General features: G+C 46.8%; 1 protein-coding gene across 6 annotated transcripts in view; it reads left to right on the top strand.

Annotated features, from left to right (window-relative positions):
* IRF2 (interferon regulatory factor 2) overlaps window positions 1–20895 on the top strand; it is a 90554-nt gene that overhangs the window by 28692 nt on the left and 40967 nt on the right. For 5 of the 6 annotated variants that reach the window (XM_027077094.2, XM_053216277.1, XM_027077092.2 and 2 more), the window contains one exon: window positions 19348–19443. In XM_027077094.2, coding sequence (XP_026932895.1) covers window positions 19357–19443 — 87 coding nt within the window. In that variant the 5' untranslated portion in view covers window positions 19348–19356. Of the gene's footprint in view, window positions 1–16973; window positions 17654–19347; window positions 19444–20895 lie in introns of those variants that run through there. The other variant, XM_027077095.2, reaches the window with a different exon arrangement.

The following is a 20895-nucleotide window of genomic DNA, read 5'->3' as shown; positions in this document are numbered from 1 at the left end:
GCAGAATATTACTGTGTGGATTAAGGGGTTCTCTACATATTGCTGGGGGTGTTCTTGTTCTATACGGTATATGCACGATATTTCTGATATCCCCATACTGCTGAGTTCTGAAACCTATCTGGTCTAAGGATTTTGAATAAAAGAGCAGCTATCTCCTATAAGTGGAACAGCCCCACATCCTGGTTTTCCTAGGGGCAGTTCCTCTTTACATCTGGTTAGAGGCAAGGTATGACTATTTATAAGGCCCCATTCACACTTCGAAGCGTTCCATTTTGGGGGCACCTGGGTAGCTCAGTTGGTTAAGCGTCCCACTCCTGGTTTCAGCTCAGGTCATGATCTCATGGTTTGTGAGTCCAAGCCCCGCGTCAGGCTCTGCATGATGGGTGTGGCGCCTGCTTGAGACTTCTCCCTCTCTCTCTGCCCCTCCCTTGCTAGCGCCTTCTCTCAAAATAAATAGAACTTAAAAAAAAAAAGAAGAGAGAGAGAGAATTGTTCCATTTTGGACAATCCATGATTTGGTCGCCATCCTGACCGTCTGTGAGTTCTTGGTAATGAGCAGTTTGGTGCTGATGGACGTCAGTAAGTTTCCAGTGAGTTCTCCTATATACAGCTTTAAAATAAACGAGGTTCTAGGTTATATCTAGACCACCCTAAGGTGACTTGAAACATTGTTGATAAGAAATCAAAAAGATATTTTATTTTAAAGGTATTTATTTATTTTACTATTTTTTTTTAATTTCTTTTTTTTAACATTTATTTATTTTTGAGACAGAGCATGAACAAGGGAGGGGCAGAAAGAAAGGGAGACACAGAATCTGAAACAGGCTCCAGGCTCTGAGCTGTCAGCCCAGAGCCCAACGCGGGGCTCGAACTCACGGACCGTGAGATCATGACCCGAGCCAAAGTCGGACGCTTAACCGACCAAGCCACCCAGGCGCCCCAAAGGTATTTGTTTTAAAAAGGTCTATCTTACAGCTTTCTTAGATGCGATTCCCCACAGCCTTTATATGCATCTTTTTATGATGGCAAATCATTGTTTCCTGATCGTAATTGCTTGTGTACAGCCTTCTTTACTAGTTCGTGAGTGCCTCTCTGTTCCCCCTTTCATCATCGCTGATGCCCAGCATCTGCAGTATATTCGTGGTTTCTTTATTGAGCCTCGGCCTTTGCCATACCCTAGGACCTGGGTACAGAGTGGTGAGCGGGCAGATAGGGTCTCGGGCCTCGTGGAGATTCTCGTCAAGTCGGGCAGACAGATTCGGGGGCCTGGCCTGACCTTCAGAGACTAAGGGAGGCTTGTTGAGGAAGTGGTCTCGGAGCTAAGACGGGACGAGTGTGAGGTTACTCAGTGAAAGGGGACGGTCTTGCTCTTGAGACCGGGAAGGAGGCCCGGGGGACAGACCCACCACTGGAGGTGCTGTGGGAGTAAGGACAATGGAGGGAGATGACACCAGAGCCGGGCCTGTGGAACAAGGGGCTCTGAACGGATCGTATCTGTGCTTTTACAGGGGTGTTCTGGCTGCAGGGTAGCTACCAGATTGGGGTTGGAGGGCGGGGCCGAGCTCACAGAGCTGCTTGGTCCTGACTGTGCTGAAGGAAGGAATTGTTCCCGACCTACTGGTCGTGGCACTTTCTATCCCCACAGTGTTCCAGTTACTCTCCTGGAGAATAGTAAATATGCGCTCTGCTCGGTACTCTGGGGCCAAAGTAGTTAGTGAAATGTTCCGCCAAGTTCGAGCAAGTAGAACTGAAAGTTATTCAGGCTTCCGAATTCTGCAAGATGAGGAAAAATTGCAAATGAGAAACAGGAAGCAAAACCCTTACTCATGGTGGGTGTTTCTCGAGCCAAGTGCCTGACAGACTGAGGGAGGGGGGAGGCGTCCTCACAGAAGGGATGAAGCCCGGCTGGGAATGCCAGCTTTGGGGGCCACCGGGTGACAACCCAGAGCTGGCCTGAAGTGTCCTCCAGAGAACGTGGTGGTGTGGGGCCTCTGAATGCCGCGTATCTGAAAAAAGGCAGTGGGCGCTTCTGACTGCTTTCCTTGGCCGCTAACTTCACCCAACGGGTGAGGCAGTGTCTCTGGGAAACCACCCTCGTGTTTCCAAGTTGAGAGAACTGATAACTGCTGTTAAATATTAGCACAAAGATTAGGAGGCATATGTTTCATGCTGAACGCTGAGAGCCTTCTCTCACATGTGCACACTGGCCCTTGGTCGTTTCTGGTTTTCCAGACAACCTGCACTTTAAATGAGTTATGGACCATCATCCCTCGTCTTCCCCAGGAAATGAAGCTTCCAGGCTTCTCGTTAAGATCATTGTTGCCTCATTGCGTAACGTGACTGATGTGTGTAGTTAATCCTGTCGTGGTGCCTGGATTGAAAAAACAAAAAACAAAAAGCCACAAAAAACAAAACTCCAGCAGTTTCGTTGAAGCACCAGAGAGGGAATTTTCTAGAATTTGTTGTATTTGCAGAAAAATGCCGTGTTTGCTGCTGTTTCCCCCTCTGGACTGTAAATCACTCATGTACTTTGCTCTGGTCTTTCTGGCCGAGGCTTTTTCCTTGCAGCTCATTTCAGACTTGCACTAACGTTGCAAGAACACTACAGAAAACTGCTTTTCTGAACCTTTGGAGAGTAACTTGCCAGCAGGACGTCCCGTCACTCCCGAATGCTTGAGTGTATCTTCCTGCAAACAAGGGTCCTCTCTAACATGAATGACCGCAGCGCCCCTGTTCGAATCAGGCCGTTACCCTTAGCACCACCTGATCCACAGACCCCATCCGGGTTGGCCAGTGATCTTAACAGTGACCCCATGGCACAGGGATCCGATTCAGGCTCAGGGGTCATGTCTCCTTAATCTTCCCGTAACGTCTGTGATCTTGACATTTTTGACAGTTACGAGCCTGTTATCGTATAGATAACCCATCAGGTGGGGCTTGGTGACAGTTCACTCGCGGTCAGATTTAGGCTACGGAGTTTATGCAGGAATATCACAGACGTGGTGCTCTTTCCTCATTGCGTCCTCTCCGGTGGTGAGTGACTGTGCTGTGTTCCTTTCTTCGTGATGTTCATTCAACCATTTGACCGAGGAGGTATTTGTCAGGCTTCTCTTTGGCTATTCTTTTTTCCCTTTGTGGTAAATATTTTGTGGGATGTCCTTCGAGACCGTGTAAGGGTCCCATTTCTCACCAGCCTTTTAACTCACTGGTTTTAGCATCATTGATGTTTCCTGGCAGCAGAATTACTTCTCTGATAGCTGCCACATGGTGATTTTTAGTTCCATACTCTTTCCACACTTACTACCTGCCCTGCTGCTTTGTAGAAAAGCTTCCTCCTCTCTATTTTTCATTGATTCCTATTTTATCCAATGGACTGTAACACACTTTTGTCATTGTTTTGACATTCAGATTGTCTCTGATTGGCCGGTGGGAGCCTTCATGTGGATTGTCCTGTTCTCTTGATGTTCTCGGTGTTCTTTGGACACATCCTTACTTTCTGACCCTCCCAAGATGGTTCTGTCTCGTCTTCTGCTTTCCCTGCCCTAATCTGCAATCGGCCATGTTTCCGAGAAGCCCTGATTCCTTTTAGTGGAGAGTGGTATTTAGAAACCACGATTTGGGTGTTATGTGTGCTTATCACCAGTGGTGTATTGCTGCCCCCAGACCCTCGTAGTGGGCAGGGTTAGGGAATAGTGTACTACGTGTGCATGCACATATTTGTATGTACGTGTATATATGTACACACACATATTTTTACATCTCTATTTATTTCTGTGTTTATCGAGATATAGGAACTCAGTCCTTATTCTATTCCAACACCCAAGATTATTCTAGATTTCTTTCTCTGTTTGAACTTCCTTCTCCAAAAGTGAGAAACCTGGCTTCCATTTCCCCTACTGTATTAATTAATTTACTCAGTTGCCTGCGTGTATCTAATCTCACATCCCTTCGGCCGCCCCACTGCAATGAAGTTGCCCTCCCCATCTCATTCCTCAGGCTTCTGTGCTCCCAGACAAGACTGCTGTCCCTGGACAGGAGCCCACTCACCCCACTTGGGCCCTGACACCCCACTCTGGGCTGCTCTCCCCCACTGTCCCTGTGTCTATCCTCATTGCCCCACCTGGGCTCCAAGATCCCCCATACGATGTGCCAGCACCTCCTTCCACCCAAGGGGACACCCTCTTTATGCCAGTAGTCCTCACTAGCATGCCTCTGTTCCGCTCTCCTAATGTCTTCAAATCATTAGGACCATAACAAAGTACCACAGGCTGGGTGGCTTATACAACAGAAATGTATTGTCTCCCGGTTCTAGAGGCTGGAAGTCTGAAATCAGGGTGTTGGCAGAGTTGGTTCCTTCCGGGGGGCTCTAGGGGAGAATCTGCTCCATGCTTCTTTCCTCGCTTTGGTGGTGGCTGGGAGTCCTTGGCATTCTTTGGCTTGTAGACCCATCGCATCGCCCCCATCCCTGTCTCTGTCTTCATCTGGCCTCCTCCTGTGTGTGTGTCTGTGTCCAGATTTCCCTCTTCTTGTAACGACACCAGTCCTCTTGGATTTAGGGCCCATCCTAATCTAGTATCACCTTGTTTTAACTTGATTATATCTGTCAAGACCCTATTTCCAAATAAGGTTACATTCACAGGTTCTGGGTGGATGTGAATTTGGGGGGAAACCCCATTCAACACAGTACATCTGCTTTACTCCATTCCGCCTAATGGACTTTTGGACTCAATCATTCATGGAGTGGGGGAGGAGGGAGGGAGGATAGAAGGAACCTCTGTAGCTTTGAGAAGTTCATTATTGCCATATTCTACTTCTTCTCAAATCCAAAACTAGAGCACTCTGCCGACATTAAGGCTTTTCAGGACTTGGAATGAACACAGGATGGCACTCATTAGCATGTGACTTTACGAGGCTCCATGGGGACTGTGCCCCTCAAGACACCCTATGCTGTAACGTATTATAGCTTTTTACTTACTCACTGTTGGGCAACCGTCCTCACCTGGTCTGGTGCCCCTGGGGTGGGGGGCTCCCCTGGCCCCTAGCCACCCAGTTCCAGGCCAGACAGTTGTGTCTTGGTGTGCATTGTCAGTCCCGTACTAGGTGGTGCTGGCCTCTGAGAGAGTCGGCTGGAGTCCTTGTGGAGCATGAGGTCTGGCTGTCATCAAGAGAGCCCTGTGTCAGTGCCCGGGCTCAGCAGCCATGGGGACGCTGCCCACGGACCAGCACATCCGGGAAGCGTATTGCCCTGATAATCGAAAAATGACCTCTGCTCCCTGCTTTTTTTTTCACTTTTTAGCTTGTATTATATTCTGAACTATGTTAACATATATACACTTACATAGAATATATAAAAATCTATGGGACATATAATTACATGTAGTAACTCTATATTAACGTATATCTTCTGATCATCATCCCATACAAAGGAAATACCCTTCCAGAGTCACACTGTTTCATTATTTGAGTCCACCACATGTTATTTAACCATCTCCCTACTGTCTGGTATTTGGATCAATGTAAAGTTTTTGCTTTGTAGATAATGCTCCATCGCATAATCCTTGACCGAATATTTGTGTCTGCGGAAACTATTAATTATTAAACACCCACTGTTGATCAGATAGTAGGCCAGGCACTTTATACATCTTAGTCCTACCACAAACCCTAAGGAAGTTAGCCCCATTTTACAGATGAGAAAACTGAGGCCTAGGGATGTGGGGCTCTGCTACCCTTTGCGTTTGGTTCCTAACGCTTTGCCCTGGGGAGAGGCTGTGTTGCCGAGTGAAATACTCCTAGACCTGAGTGGCCCCTACAGTTGTGGAGAAAGTGGTGGAGACGAAGAGATTTATGAGTTTTTAGGGGAATGGCGGGTGGATTTCTTACTCAGGGTCACAACTCCCCAGTCCTAGCCTCATCTAGGGCATGGTGATAAGGATGTAGCCCTAGCGACAGGCTCACCCCTTGCCCACCTTGGTGGACAAAGGAGCCTCCAAGGCCTTCCTTGATCTCCACTCTGCTCAAGGGTGGCCGTGCTGTCCCTGAGTCATTGTGCCTGTCAGTCCTGCATCGTGGCACCGTCCTACTCGCCGACAAATAAAGACAGTGCTAGGCCCCGTGGAGATCATAATCACTTATTAGAAAGTTCTAGGTCAAATTAGTTAGCCAAGAGTCAGACAAGATTAGTTATTGTTAACATCCAACTATTCCTTGAAGCCGCCCTATCAGTATGAACAGAATGACTGCTGTGGTAATAGTTGAACCTGTAATGGTCAGGGAAAGCTGTTGGGGAAGGGTAGATTTAAAACTGGCCCTCAATTCCAAGAGAGAAGGGAGTTGGTGCGGAGGGGTGTAGGACAAACAGGGTGTGGGGAGATGTACGCGGGGTTGGCGTGGCATTTGCAGACGTGAGGTCTGGCCCTCCCCAGAGCTCCTAATGCTAAAAATAAGGGAGAAGCAAAATGCCCTCACGGCCCACAATTGCTCTTCATACACACCGAGGGGATGGAAACTGACAAATACCCCAAATGTTGACCACCATAGTGGTTTCGGTACCTTACAAAAATGTTAACGCAAAACGTCCATCGCGGCGTTGCAGCACAGCTTGTCCGAGAGGGGCTTTTTTGCGCTCCTGAAATAGTTCTTGGGGCTGAGCAGTCATAGGCTGGGCAGGGTGCACTTTCTTCCTCCCCTTCTTTCTGACTGCCCCAGGACCCAGGTGGCCTGTGCTCTGGGCCAGGTGACCCTGCCGTGTGGCAGAAGCAGAAACAACTGGAGAATACACCCAGGGACGGACAGACAGACAACAAACCCTCTGGTTCTCCTCTGTTGCTTTCTTAAAGAGGAGTTGGAGGGGTGGAAGGCGGCAAGACAGTTTTATTTTGGAGTGGGGAAGTACTGTTTTCCTAGTACACATTACAGAAATAAAGGTCTGGCGGGACAGGATATGCAGTTGGTCTCGCTGGTTTCCACCAGCCAGGAAGGTACTACGAGGGGCAGGAAGTGTGAATCGATGGGGGTGGTGCTGGGCACTGGAGGCAGAGAGCTGCAGTCTACGCATCCGGCCCAACTAGGGCAGCTGGAGTAGCCGGCTCTCTCAGCCCTGGCTGGGAGCCCCTTCAGCGCAGGCTCCCTGTGCAGACTGGGAGGCGCTGGGCCCTCCATGCCTCTTTATGTGGACCCCAGTTTGGCCTCATGGTCCAGGGCCGAAGACTCCTTCTGTTTAAATCTGAACTCAACCACCCAGTAGCTCTGGAACCTTGGGCAAGTTACTTATTAACCTTCTGTGTCTCAGTTTCCTCATCTGTAAAATGGGGATTTTAGTAGCACCTACCGTACAGGATCATGGTGAATCGAGAGAACTAATACTCCTAACAAGCTGGGAACTTGCCTGACAGTGTTAAGCACATAATACTCATCAGCTATTGTTCGTGGCCTTGGAGTATAGCATGGGATACTGTGTGCTCGGTACCTGCCAGCTGCTGGTGTTTTCAAGGGCTTAGCAAGTCCAAACAGGGATAAGAATTACACAGAAGCTCCCTTCACTTAACCAACAGGTTGCCTCCCCAAAGGTGATTAAGCTTATAGAGTGTGAGTCAGGCTTCTCTCAAAAAAAAAAAAAAAACCCAACAAAACAGAAAACAAAACCACACACACAAAAAACAAAAAACAAAACCAAACAAGAAAATAAAACCAACCAAACAAAAAAAAACCCCAGGCTTTTCTCAAAATAGAACAGGTTCAACGTCAGGTGGCTAACCTGCCTCTTCAAAAACCCCACCAGGGTGTCCTAGGCAGATATTTTGTTTTTACCAGCCACCTGACTACTCACTGTGATTTGGAAAACTGGAAGTGGCCTTGAAACTATGTGTCTTTGTTTGGGGACAAATGGTTCCTCATTCACACTGGCCACATTTCAGGTGTTCAGTAGCCACACGTGGTTGATGGCTCCCTTGTCGGACTGTGTAGATACAGAACGTGTCTAGAAATGGCTGGATAGGCCTGGCAGGTGCCTGCTGGGATGTAAAGTGCAAGGCTACACAGATCTACATGTTAAGATACGTGGCGACATTAACACAAGGTTCCAGCTTGACAGGAGCAGAGGATATATATTGGAGGCAGGATCTGGTAAAGATAGACTTTGTAGAAGGAATGGCATTTGAACTAGCTGTATAGGGGTGGATGGCTATTTTCAGGCTAGGTCTTTCTCCTGAGCTCTAACCTCATGGATCGAATTGCCCACCCAACACTTCCCCCCCCCCCCCCCACCGATATCCCAAAGATATCCCAAAGCCAGTAGACCCAAAACCAATCTCAGTATTTCTCCTCTTAAACCTTCCGTATTCCCCTTGCGGAGAGCGGCATTACCACCTGCCCAGTGTAGAGAAGGGAGAAAGGAGGTCACGGAAGTCCAGATAAGTTTGAAGAGGGAGGGGAGTCAGAAATTCAGAAAGAGCCTGGTGGCTTCTATTTTCCTCCCTGAGGTTAGAGGCAAGACCCTTTGCCGGAATTGATGGGTGTGGAAGTGAATTCGGTAGCGTGAAGATGGAAAGATCTCCGATTGCTCCTGTGGGGAACAGCCACAGGAGCTGATGAGGGAGAAGCAAAAAAGCTGTGCAGAAATCTGCATGCTCAGGTGAGGTGATGAGCCCATCAGCGTGTCGTGGATGGTCAGGACTGGGCATCATTCAGCCCAAGCATGGGTTTGTGGCGCCTGAGCAAACAGGAGGGAGGAAGTGAGACCCATCTGCAGTGGAGAAGCACTGGGGCAGCTGGTTTGGGCAGAGAATGGGGCCAGAGAAGGTGCTCTGGGGAGAGGGGCCCGGGGAGCAGGGCTCCTTGGGCAGAGATGGACGGCAGGGTTCTGGGCCCCCTCTCCGAAAAGCGCACGTTCGCATACATGGAGCATGGTCCGTGTTTCTCAAGGCTTGCTCTCTCTGGATGGAGGACTCCTGATTGCTTTGGGCTGCATTGAGAACCGTTTCCTAGAATGACCGTTGGCTCACCTGCAGGACGGAAAACCAGTCGTATATTTTGGTGTCTTTCGAGCACCCAGGTGGAGGCCAGAAGTCAGTTTCGGTTGAAGTGGTGCAGTGCAAGTTACTATCAGAGGCTCAGTCACACTGTTTCAGGTCCCAGACCAGCTTGTGGTCAAAGACAGGGAAGTTTTTGTCAAGTAGCTATGGTAATATCTTCTCTAAAGGATACAGAAAACACGTCCAAGAAAAAAATTGTGGGTAGGATGGCAGATATGCAAAACTATAATTTGGATGATTCTCAGTATGGGAAACTTGTTCAGTGGTATTTAAAGGCATTTTGGAATTTTAATTTCATGTGCATTCATATTCCATTCATGATGAAAGCTACTCGTCATTGGCGCCCTCATTTTCCTATGACTCATTTGGAGATGTTTATTAAACATATGGAATCCGGAAGGCCATGGAGCTTATGGGTATTGAATGACAGCGATACCTACACTTAGCTGCATATCCAAATTGCCCTAGGATAATAAGAAGAACTTGGAAATGCTATTGCAGTGAGTCTAAGATGGGGCCAAGGAGTCTTTTTGTTTGTTTGTTTGTTTTGCTTTTTTTAATTCCCTAGGTAATAATGTGCACAGGCAGTTTGGGGATCTGGTATAGGAGAATGGAATAGTATAGAAAAATATAACTATGGTTTATGATATCTCAAGGAGAGCCTTTCCCAGTAATCCTGCCCCATCGTTCAAGGTTGAGTTCCTGAAAAATCCACATAGTAGGAGAATTCATGGTTGAATTGCTTAAAAACCTTGAGAAAAACTGGGCTAGAAACTAAAATTATTAAATGAATCTATGACACACATCTTTCGAAAGTTCAATAAAAGGAAACAGCCAAGTGCACGAAATAAGGATTACATCAGTGATGAGTGATATCACACAGTTGCTTTGATTGCCATTGTGTATTAACTCTCCTGAAGTTTATTTATTCTTTTAATGTTTCTTTATTAATTTTGAGAGAGCGAGACAGCAAGCATGGGAGGGGCAGAGAGATCGGGAGAGAGAGAGAACCTCAAGCAGGCTCCTCACTGTCGGCACAGAGTCCAACGCAGGGCTCAACTCACCAAGTGTGAGGTCATGACCTGAGCTGAAACCAAGAGCCGGACACTCAACCGACTGAGCCACCCAGGTGTCCCTCTCCTGACGTTTAACAAAACGTTTCAAAATTGGTTTCGCATTGGTGCAGATAACATGTCCACTGAGAGGCATGTTTTTTCTGTGTCCAGCACTCATCCCAGTGTTAACACGTCTTCCTGATTTCCTGAGTGGTAGTTGTTGGACTTCATCCTCTGGGGCCCCACTGGCCTATGCAGAGTGATTTGAATACTGTAGGCAGAGAAGCACTGAGTACAGAGTATGGCCAAATGGGTGGGCCTCCAGCCCCGCCTTCAGATACGGAGTCCTGTTACCTCACTCTGATTATTTATATCCATTGTAATAATCACTCACGTGATTGTTTTCATACCGGGTACTTGCTGTTAAATTTCTCTGTCTTCCGGGAGTCCTTCTGGTTCTAAGGTTTGCTATATCCTTCTCTTCTGCTTCCTGCTTTCCGCATGACCTTCCCCTTCTCCCCTCGCCGCACCCCCCCCCACCCCGCCACATGCTCACACACATCTGTGTGCACACCTGGGGAGTGGTTCTGCCCAGTGCAATGCTTTTTATATATTTTTTTAATGTTTATTTTTGAGAGAGAGAGCACAAGTGGGGGAGGTGCAGAGAGGGGGGTGGGCAACAGCAGATCTGAAGCAGGCTGGCACTGACAGCAGAGAGCCCGATGTGGGGCTTGAACTCATGAACCGTGAGATCATGACCTGAGCCGAAGTCGGACGCTCTACAGACTGGAGCCACCCGGGTGCCTCTGCTTTTTATACTCTTTTTGACCATGGTACCAGTGTAATATAATTGAAAATTGAAACAAAAATTTCAAGAAAACAAGCTTACTCTTATTTGGGGGACTCTCAGAGTTTGTGTTCTGTGTTCACCTACATTAAAATTGCTGATCTTAATCCAGTAAGTTGATTTCGTGACCCAGTGTTTGAAAAACACTGGTCTAGAGGCTTTTGACATCTTTGGATTTGAATCCCAGCTTTACCACGTAATAGCTCTGCAGCTTGGTGACCAGCTTCATTTCCTCATCTGGAAAACGGGAGCTAAGATACTATACCTCCTATAGTTTGTTTGCAGATTCAATGAAATCATGCATGAGAAGCCCCTGGCTTAGTGTCTGATTCCTAGGAAGCACTTCAACGGGTGACGGGGATAATGATGGTGATGATGGTGGTAATTTTCAGTTTTCACCTCCAGCTTTCAGCTCTCTCAATTCACATAATTTTGAACTGGAAATTAACTTTTGCCAAAAAGGTACAAAAGTCAACGTGAGGGGTGTAGACTATCATGCAAGAGGAGCTTGCAATCTGGGGAAAGATTACCAGATGTGCAGAAAAAGTTACTAGTACAAATTGCTATTACATTCTTACACCTGTATTGTCACTTGGCTTTATTTCCCTTGCATTCCCATAGCCACCGTTTCGGACCAGAGAAGCAGCTCGGGCTCTTCTCCTTGCTTCAGTTTGCCCCTGTATGGGTGCTGCTTGGGTCACGGCTAGTCTCAAGCAGGCGCTCAGCAGTCTTATAGCCTCTAAACAAGCTGGGCAATGGGGGGTTCAAAGGGGCTTGGGTGACTCGGACATGATTTTCTTTTTTCTTTAAGTTACTTTTTCAAGTTACGCTTTTGCCCCTCTCTAAAACGGGGATAACAATATTTAACTTGTTAGGGCCGGTGTGTGGGTTGGTGATGATTTCTGTAAACCAGCCAGCCCACGCTGCTCACCTGCTCGCGGACTCTCACGAAGCTCCGCCCACGTTGGTGTCTAAGTCAGTTGCTCCGCCCACGGCAGCAAACACACCTTCCCCGGTCCTGACTTTGGCGGTTCTACCAGCTTCGCCTTTGCCAGGCTTGCTTGCCACTTTGCCTAGGCGATTCTGCCCCATCCTAGAACTTCTCCCTTTGCCGCACAGCTTTCCCTTACAAACCCATCCAGTAATGATTTATACATTCCTCGTGAAACTGGTTCGCGTAGTTGGCAATTCATCATATACTGCCTTCTGATCTCCACTGCAGTCTTCTATTATTATAATTATAGTATTATTAGGTAGCTTTATATGATTTATGTCACATACCCCCAGTTAACTTACTAATTCCTTGAGGGTAGTGATCATGCCTCACACGTCTCTGAGTCGTCCACAGCATTTAGCAGAGTTCCCTGCAATAACGTGTGTAATAAATATTTGTTGATACACTGGACGACTGGATACTGCCCACACGAGCTGCCATAGAGCTGTGAGGGAAGGTTAGTGGATGAAAAGAGATTTGAGCTAGCTTTTGTGAGGGGGTAACCCTCCCATAGGTTGGTAAGAGGGGTGGGCACATGGTTACGTAGGGAGGGCTGTTGACAAATACATGTGGCGGCTGAAGAAGAAATGGGATGGAGCATTGCTGTGGTCAGCTTCTGCGACACAGACTCATGCTGAAGCCCTGATGTTAGCTAGCTGCACAGCACCAACCCTCCTGACTTCCCTGCTCCCCAGTTTTGACCTATCTCCTGTGCCCTTGCAACTGGGAGATGAGCTGTGGGGCTGCTGGTGGAAACGCTCTGTTTTTCTCTGAGTGAAGGTGCTTTTATTTCCACTTCATTCTTGAAGGAAATACTCGCTGTCTATAAACTTTTAAAAATAGCTATTTCTTCCAGTATTTTTAGAGACACCTTTCCATTGTCTTCTGTCTTCCCTGGTTTCTGTTGAGTAGTAGTAACTGTAAGGCTTCTGGGTCTTGGGGGTTTTTGTTCTTTGCTCTTCAAAGGTGATGCCTATTCCCCACCCTCCCCCCACCCCCTCACCCAGCTGTTTTTAAGATTTTTCGCTATAGTTTTGGTTTTCAGCAAACATACTATAGTATGCTTAGGTGGGGTTTCATTCGTATTTGTCTGTTTGGGGTTTGTAGCAAGTTATTAAGATAATTGGTCATGGTCTCCAAACATCGCTTTTTGCCTCATTCTTTCTCGTGTCTTCGTGGAACTACAAACTGCCCATGTTTTACATCTTTTTAGATCTAAAATAGAATCTCCTATGGATTTTATGTTCTTTGTAACATTCTCCACTCTTCTGCCTCTAAGTGCTTCATTCTGTTTATTTCCTTCTGACTTCTGTTCTGGTTCACTGATTTTTTTTTTTTTTTTTATGATGTCTAATATGTTGGTACACCCGTCTGTTGAGTTCTTAATTTTAATTATTTGCTCTTTAGTTTTATTTTTTTATTTTTTTGAGTTATTTATTGATTTTGAAAAGGGGGGGCAGAGAGAGGGAGAGAGGGAGAATCCCAAGCAGGCTCCACACTGTTAGCACAGAATCCAAGTCAGGGCTGGAACCCGCAAACCATGAGATCATGACCTGAGCCAAAATCAAGTTAATCAGTGCTTAACTGAATGGGCCACCCAGGTGCCCTTGCCCTTTAGTTTTAGAATTTCTTTTTTAGGTTCTAGGTTTTTGCGAACATTTTCTGTCTTGTTTTTATTTCCTTGAACATGTTAGGCATTCTTGTTTTAAAGACTGTGTCTGAAAACTTTTGGTATCTGCGTCTCCGTTGTATCTGTGAAAGACCTGTGTCAGAATCCCTGTGGGTCTCTTTTTGTTGTCCATATTTCATTGATTTTTTATTTATCCTTGTGTTCTCAGCCAGATTGATTGAATGCTCACCGTTGTGTATGAAAAACTCCAGAGATAATATAAATCCTAGGATAATGTTGTCTTCCTCAAGATATAATTTACATTTGCTTCTGGGAGTTCCAGATCATTTTAATTTGCACAGGGATTGAAGTGATTCAGAGCTAGGCTTCAGTCTCTGAGGTCAGTGTCTTTCCATTTAGTTTTATCCCAAACAAGCTTGTGTGTGTATGTGTGTGTGTGTGTGTGTGTGTGGTTTCCAGGCCTCCCTTTTCCTAGTTGGGTCCTGATCTTCAGTTTTTATCCCCCTAGTTCTGGGATCAACAGATGCCCCCAGGCTGGGAAAAGAGTGCCCCAAACGTCAGGCTTACCTTCCCGGGTTTCATTCTTCTCCCAGACCCTGCCGTCCTAATTCTTTACTACCTTGTTAGCTCTCTGATTCTTCTAAACGGATTAAAAACACACACACACATGTTTTGTACAGGTTTTCTTGTTATTCACCTTGGGAGTTAGGTCTGAATTACCCATTGTGTCATTATCAGACGTGCACCCCTCCTCCACTCAGCCAAGGATTTTGTTATCTTAAATCCAGCAGGGATGTTTAGAAGTCTCTAGAAAAGAACATTAACATGATTTAAGTGGTATTTTAGGAAATTTAATATGTCAGTGGTATGCAAAGCAGACAGGAGTTGGGAAAGGCTCAGTACGTAGAACGGTTAAAAGACCATCATAACTGAGTGCTTTCTAGAGTAAGAAAAAAAGCAGGTGTTAGGGTTTCTGAATCTGGGCATTTCAGAGAGACATGAATGAGAGCCTTGGCTCTCCTACTTACTAGCAGGTTGCGTTGAACAGTTCCTTTACCTGTCCTCTCATCTGTGATATGGAATTTTAAAGTCCCTGCCTTCCAGGGTTATAAAAATTACATGAGGAACTCCTAGAAAACTCTGGTTTTAAGACTTGGCATATAGTATGTGCTCAGTAAATAGTAGCCATTTCTGTTACCATTCCAAGATCCAAACTTCAGTGATTCAGGTTAAAATTCAAGATCACTGTTAATGGCCCTAAGCAGGACCATAACAGTGTCATCTTCATGGGGGCTGTTCACTTGCTATGAGTTCAGTCACTGTGTTCCAGGAAATAGCTTGTTTGCGTTTATGCAGCATTGCGGTGCCCTAAATACCCGCCATGTACTGAACTGATTTATAGGCTGATTCCGTGGTTTTTAGAAAGTGCCTTTTGTCGGGCTTGATGGTAGATGCTCTGTATTTTAGGTTGATGGAACCTCAAGACTTCAGCGTTTCACTTTTAAATTAAAAAAATTTTTTTAATGTTTATTTTTGAGACACACAGAGAGAGAGAGAGAGAGAGAGAGAGAGAGAGACAGAGCATGAGTGGGGGAGGGGCAGAGAGAGAGGGAGACCCAGAATCCGAAGCAGGCTCCAGGCTCTGAGCTGTCGGCACAGAGCCTGGCGAGGGGCTCAAACTCGCCAACTGCGAGATCGTGACCTGAGCCAAAGTCGGACGTTCAACCGACTGAGCCACCCAGGCACCCCAGCATTTCACTTTTAAAAACAACCCAGTGTACAAGAATAGATAGAAGTTTACCAAAAAAAGATACATCAGATGATGAGCCTTCATGTTACAAAAGGATTCCTGGAGTCATGGATAACTTGGCATATTATCTTTTTGAAACCTCTTCATTTTCCTAGATGATCGAAGTGTGGACCAGAGGGTTTGAGTGATTAGTGCAAGGGCACCCGCTAATAATGGCAAAGTCAGGACTGGAACACAAGTGTGTTGATTTCTGGCATACTTTGGTTTTCTTGACAAAAATAGCCCCTCTGTGTCTTTTCTAACCAGTCCTGTGCCTTCCTCAACTCTGTTAGAGTTTCATATGGGCCATGGGAACTGGTGCCTACGGGAAACTTGCCTTACAGAAGGAAGACCAATCTGTCACTGTGAATTTCCTGGACAGAAGCTGGAAAATACATGCCGAGTAAGCATCTTTTCTCCGTATTCAGTCTCTGACCCTCTGTGACTGTCATCCCTGCCTTTTAATCTCTAGAAGTATAATTTATTTTTAGTTCACACTAAATGATGAGTTTCTGGGGCTAAGCCCAGAAGAGAATTCTACTTTTGCTTCTTTCACAGAAGTCAGGGTGCACACTCAACTTCTGATAGTCATGGGAAATGTGTGTCAACAACACCTGTTGTCTTCCGTGTCATGTGGCAACACCATTGGTAATTCATTACTTTTTTAGTGGGGGAAGTGGGGCCGGGCTATAAAATCAAGTATAAATAGAGGAAGTATCTTCAGGTAAAAAGATCAGGTTTTTCTTGTTTAACATCAGGGATGTCCTAGCTGTTTAAAACATAACAAAACATAGAAACTGAAATAAGTGAAACCCTTTAAAAATTTTTTTTTGTTTGTTTATTATTTTTTTTTTTTTAAGAGAGAGTGTGAGAGGGGCAGAGAGAGAGGGAGGCACAGAATCCGAAGCAGGCTCCAGGCTCTGAGCTGTCCGCACAGAGCCTGATATGGGGCTCGAACCCACAAACTGGGAGATCGTGACCTGAGCTGAAGTCGGATGCTTAACCGACTGAGCCACCCAGGCGGCCCAAGTGAAGCCCTTTGTCACAGAGTTTGTCCTACTCTGATAAGGCAATACTTGCATGTGTTTGCCTTTCCTACAGACCTGCTTATGATTAATGACAGTCCTGATTAAAGATTTAGAAAATGTTTTACATGTGTAATTTCCGTAGCATTTTGGCTCGGTAAGTAATAGCGTGAGGTTTGTTAGGTAGGTGCAGAATGTGAATGAATAAGGGATGAACCAGAACCTGAGACGCTAAGACCGGTGGAGGAGGTCTGCCTGCCAGAATGACCAGACTGTGCAGGAAGTCACAGAAGAGCAGGTGGCTGATAATTAAAAGTAAAAGGCAATCTAGAGCCTTGCTCCTTCGAGTCTGGTTCCAGGACCCAAGAGTTTATTAGAAAAATGGAATCACGGGTGCCTGGGTGGCTCAGTCAGTTAAGTGTCCGACTCTTGATCATGGCTCAGGTCATGATCTCACGGTTCATGAGTTTAAGTGCTGCGTCGGGCTCTGTGTGCTGACAGCACGGAGCCTGCTCGGGATTCTCTGTCTCCCTCTCTGTCTGCCCCTCCCCTGCTCATTCTCTCTCTCTCTCTCTCTCTCTCTCTCTCTCTCTCTCTCTCTCAGCATAAATAAATAAACTTAAAAAAAGAAACATAGACTCACAGGGCTTCATCTTCCAAATGAAGATTTGTGTGCACATTAAGGCTGGCGAGCGCTGGTCTGGATTCTGTAATCCACTCTTACCTTTCCTGTTAACAAAATGGATCATGGCATTTATCTGCATCAGTCTCCAGTTTCCCCTTCAGTCTTGGGATGATGGCCACAGGCCCAGGCATGGTTTTCTAGGCCCCGCGGGACCAGCCTGTGTCTGGCACCCTCTCTCTTGCTGACTGCTTCCTAGTATCATTCTGTACCCAGGACTCTTCATTTGGTATGGAAATGTCTTCTTACCTGTTTCCTGTTCGGCTGGGAGTTCCTAGATGCTAGAGGATGTCTTACCTTTTCCTGTTCCTGGAGTATCGTTCTCAATAAATGTCTCTGAGTGGGTGGATGAATGAAAGCGAGTGGAGTGACTTCAGGGCCATTAAGAACCGCTGTGTTGGGAGCTCCTTTGGGCCTGTCCCTGAAGCTCCTCTTACGTGTCTCAAAGAGTGGCCCAGAGCCTCCACGGGAGCGGATGGGGGCCAATCTGCGATGGCAGCCCAGCCTGGCACACCTTTCGAGCTGGCCTGGATCTTGTTTGAACATCTCCTGCGTGGAAGGCAGCGTTCGGGCTTTGTAGGAATATAAAAGACCTATGAGAGGTAGAATTCCTCCTCTCAAAGAGCTTACGGGTTGGTCAGGGAGAGGGCGGGTATGCAGTGGGAAAGTTTGTAGTTAAGGTAAGAGTTGGATAAGAATAAAGACAGCAGAGAGCCGTCCTAAAGCAATGTTTGATTCTCAAACGAGCAGCAGCGTAAGATCAGTGACTGTTGGGGAAGTCCGGGAGGGGAGGGATTTATTCAGGCTGGAGTGGTTCGGGGAGGCCCGTGGAGGAGGAGGGCAGAAGGGTCTTGGAGGCTGGGTCAGGATGGACAAGGCCGGGGAGGGAGGAGCAGAGAGCATGGTGTGTTGAGAGAGCAGAGCCCGAGGCATCTGCAACTGTGAGTGCATCTGAACTGGGAGAGATGTGCAAGGGAAATGCAGGTTCTAGAATGTAATTAGGCTCGAGAGGCCAAGGACGCGGTCCCACCTGGTTCACGTGGTGATGCTTGCACTCTGGCATGAGCTGGGGGAGGCACAGAGGAGAGAAGTCCTCAGCAAGCTGCAAGAGAGTGTAACTGAAACTTCGCCCATCTCAATGCAAATTCATCTCGGTAGAATTTTCAGAGCTTGTTTTTGGAGGAGGAAATGAGTAAAAGAAGGAAGATGCGACGAAGGGTTGAAAAGAGGATAATGTCACACTGCCCGTGAAGCTTTATAGAGTGGGGGCTTGAGTTGGCCTCCTCTTTGCTTTTGAATCCCATCTCAGATTTAGATTGGTGTGCAAACAGGATGAAGGAGTGGCAGGCAGTACTTTGTTAGTGATTCCACTCTGGATGTTTTAAGTGGGCAAGGGAAGAAAGAGTATCTAGAAAGGTATCTGGAAGGAGGGGAGAGAGGCCTTATGTGGGCTGGCAGAGGAACCGCGTTGAGACCATGCAGCTGTTTGCAGAGGGAAGGGGAGGGTGGTCTCAGGGCAGGGGGGGTGGGGTGCCGTGCACACTTGTAAAGGAAGACCGATGAGGGAGGGGGCAAGAGAATGCATTAGTCAGCGCAGAGCTGAAGCCAAAGCAAGATGCTGCTGTGCCCTGGAAGCCGACAGGATATGTCCGAACGGGAGAGCTCGCTGGTGAAAGACCTTGGAGCCAAGTGAACTGATTCTTTTAGGCTTTAAAGTGCAAAGATCGGGGGTTCAAAGCATTTTGGCAGCCCAGATTCCCAGAAGCAATGAATTGGTTCTAAGAACTCTTACCCACAACTGTTTTGCCCTGTCCATCGTGGGCTCTTAGAAGGATAATGCCCAGAGGTATTTGTAAGATACCGGTCCTCCCATTACCGGCCTGGTAATACACGGAAGGCGTCTGCTATAAACACGGCCAGGTTGGGGCGGGGGGCTTAAGACCTTGCGTTAGGCCAGGTCACTCAGGGCTGTCCGGGCCTTTGAGCCCGCAGAATTTCTGCCAGCCCAGGCGTCCTACGTCCCTGGAACCGTCTCCGCCAAGAGCAGGCCTGGCTCAAACCACTGACCCACTGAGCCGGCTCCTGCGGAGTAAGTGTGCCCAGGGTGGGCAGGTGGGCTCGATGCACAGCCCCCAGTGCCCGCCCTAGCCCTCCAGTCCCCGTGTACACATCAGCTGCGTGGTTTTGGGCAAAGGAGGGGGATCGTGGAGGACGGTCAGGCAGGGGTCTAGAACTTTCTAGTGCAGACATGGCAGGCAGTGGCAGAATTGCCTAATAACTGTGCTTCTCTTTGCAGAAGGGTACCATGCCCGTGGAAAGGATGCGAATGCGCCCATGGCTGGAGGAACAGATAAATTCAAATACAATACCGGGGCTGAAGTGGCTTAACAAGGTAAGTGTGTTGGGTGCTTGTGTGTGTGTGTGTGAGAGAGAGAGACAGAGAGAGAGGAGGAGGAGGGGGTCCTTACTAAAACCACATACATATAGACTGCCAGAAAGTAAAATTGTATTCCTTGTATTCAGAATCTGATGCTTGTTAATTACAAAACCAACCCACCCAAAATGATCTGTGTTTTTCTTTAATGATTCTTACCCTCTTCCTTCTCTGAATTTTTCTCTGGCTTCTCCTGGCTTTCTAGGATCAGAGGACGTGGAAATTCTTGGGTTTTACATTGGGAATGGAGCATATTGGCTTTCTTCTCAGTATTCTCTATGGAGAAGACTTTTGGTTTTGTCTTTAAGAACATCTCTTTCTTTTTTTTTTTTAAGTTTATTTATTTATTGTTTGAGAGACAGAGACAGTATGAGTGGGGGAGGGGCAGAGAGAAAGGGCAAGAGAGAGAGAATCCCAAGCTGGCCCTGCACTGCCAGCACAGAGCCTGATGTGGGGCTCTGACCTATGAGACAGCAAGATCATGACCTGAGCCGAAACCAAGAGTCGGACACTTAACCAGCTGAGTCACCCAAGTGCCCCTGTCTTTTCTTTTTATTGTGAAACACCGTGTGCCTACTTGTCCTAAAAAAGTAGTCTGTCGTTTACAACCCACACATATACATAAATACTCTCTGACTTTATCAACCCCAAACTCTCCATCTAATTGATCCTACCTGTTGGGAGTGAATCAGGAAGAGAGCGGATGTCAAAATAAAGAACACCTGAAAATATATAGTTACCAGCTAGAAAAGCATCTAACATATCACGCTGTCTTTCAGAGGGCCCAAGAGAGAAGTTTCTCTCCCCCTACCAGGAATACCTCAGTTCTTCTGAGTAAATTTCCTTTTTCTCTTCTGCCTCCCCACTCATTTTAATCTTAAGGACCCAATGAATAATTCAGCTGGTCAGGCTTCATCTTTTATCTCATGGTTGAGTGCTTAGAGCCTGATTGTGCCCTCTTCTCACAAGTGTGCAGGATACTACAGCATGATTGTGTTGACTAAGATCACTCCTGGCTTCATCTTTGCTTTTCAGATAGCTGTCAAGCCTTACTTCTTTTTTCCTCATCCACTTTTTTGGTTCCCTTATTTTAAATGTATTGTATTTGAGTGCATCGGTTTCAGTGGGTCCTTTCTGAAACAAGGTGGGGTAAAAAGTAAATAGAAATCGCTTAAGTAAACCATATGTCCACTTCATGGGAGCTGTCGTGTATATTAACGTCGCATGGCAAATAAAATGTTTTTCTAGGCTTGCTGTATCTCTAGCGTTTTAGATTTGTATCCTGGAGGGGTTTTTGTAATTAGCCTGCTCCAAATAAATCAGGTTGGGCATTGGCCTCCGTGGTCAGCAGGGGCACAAGTGGAATTATAAGGAGAGGGGAGTTGAAGAAATGTGGGGTACTCAATAGTA

The sequence above is a fragment of the Acinonyx jubatus genome, chromosome B1 (genome assembly GCF_027475565.1).
Source record: "Acinonyx jubatus isolate Ajub_Pintada_27869175 chromosome B1, VMU_Ajub_asm_v1.0, whole genome shotgun sequence".
In the NCBI taxonomy this organism is placed as follows: Eukaryota; Metazoa; Chordata; class Mammalia; order Carnivora; family Felidae; genus Acinonyx; species Acinonyx jubatus.
Note: the sequence above shows the minus strand (reverse complement) of the source record. Positions and strands in the feature narration are given on the sequence as shown.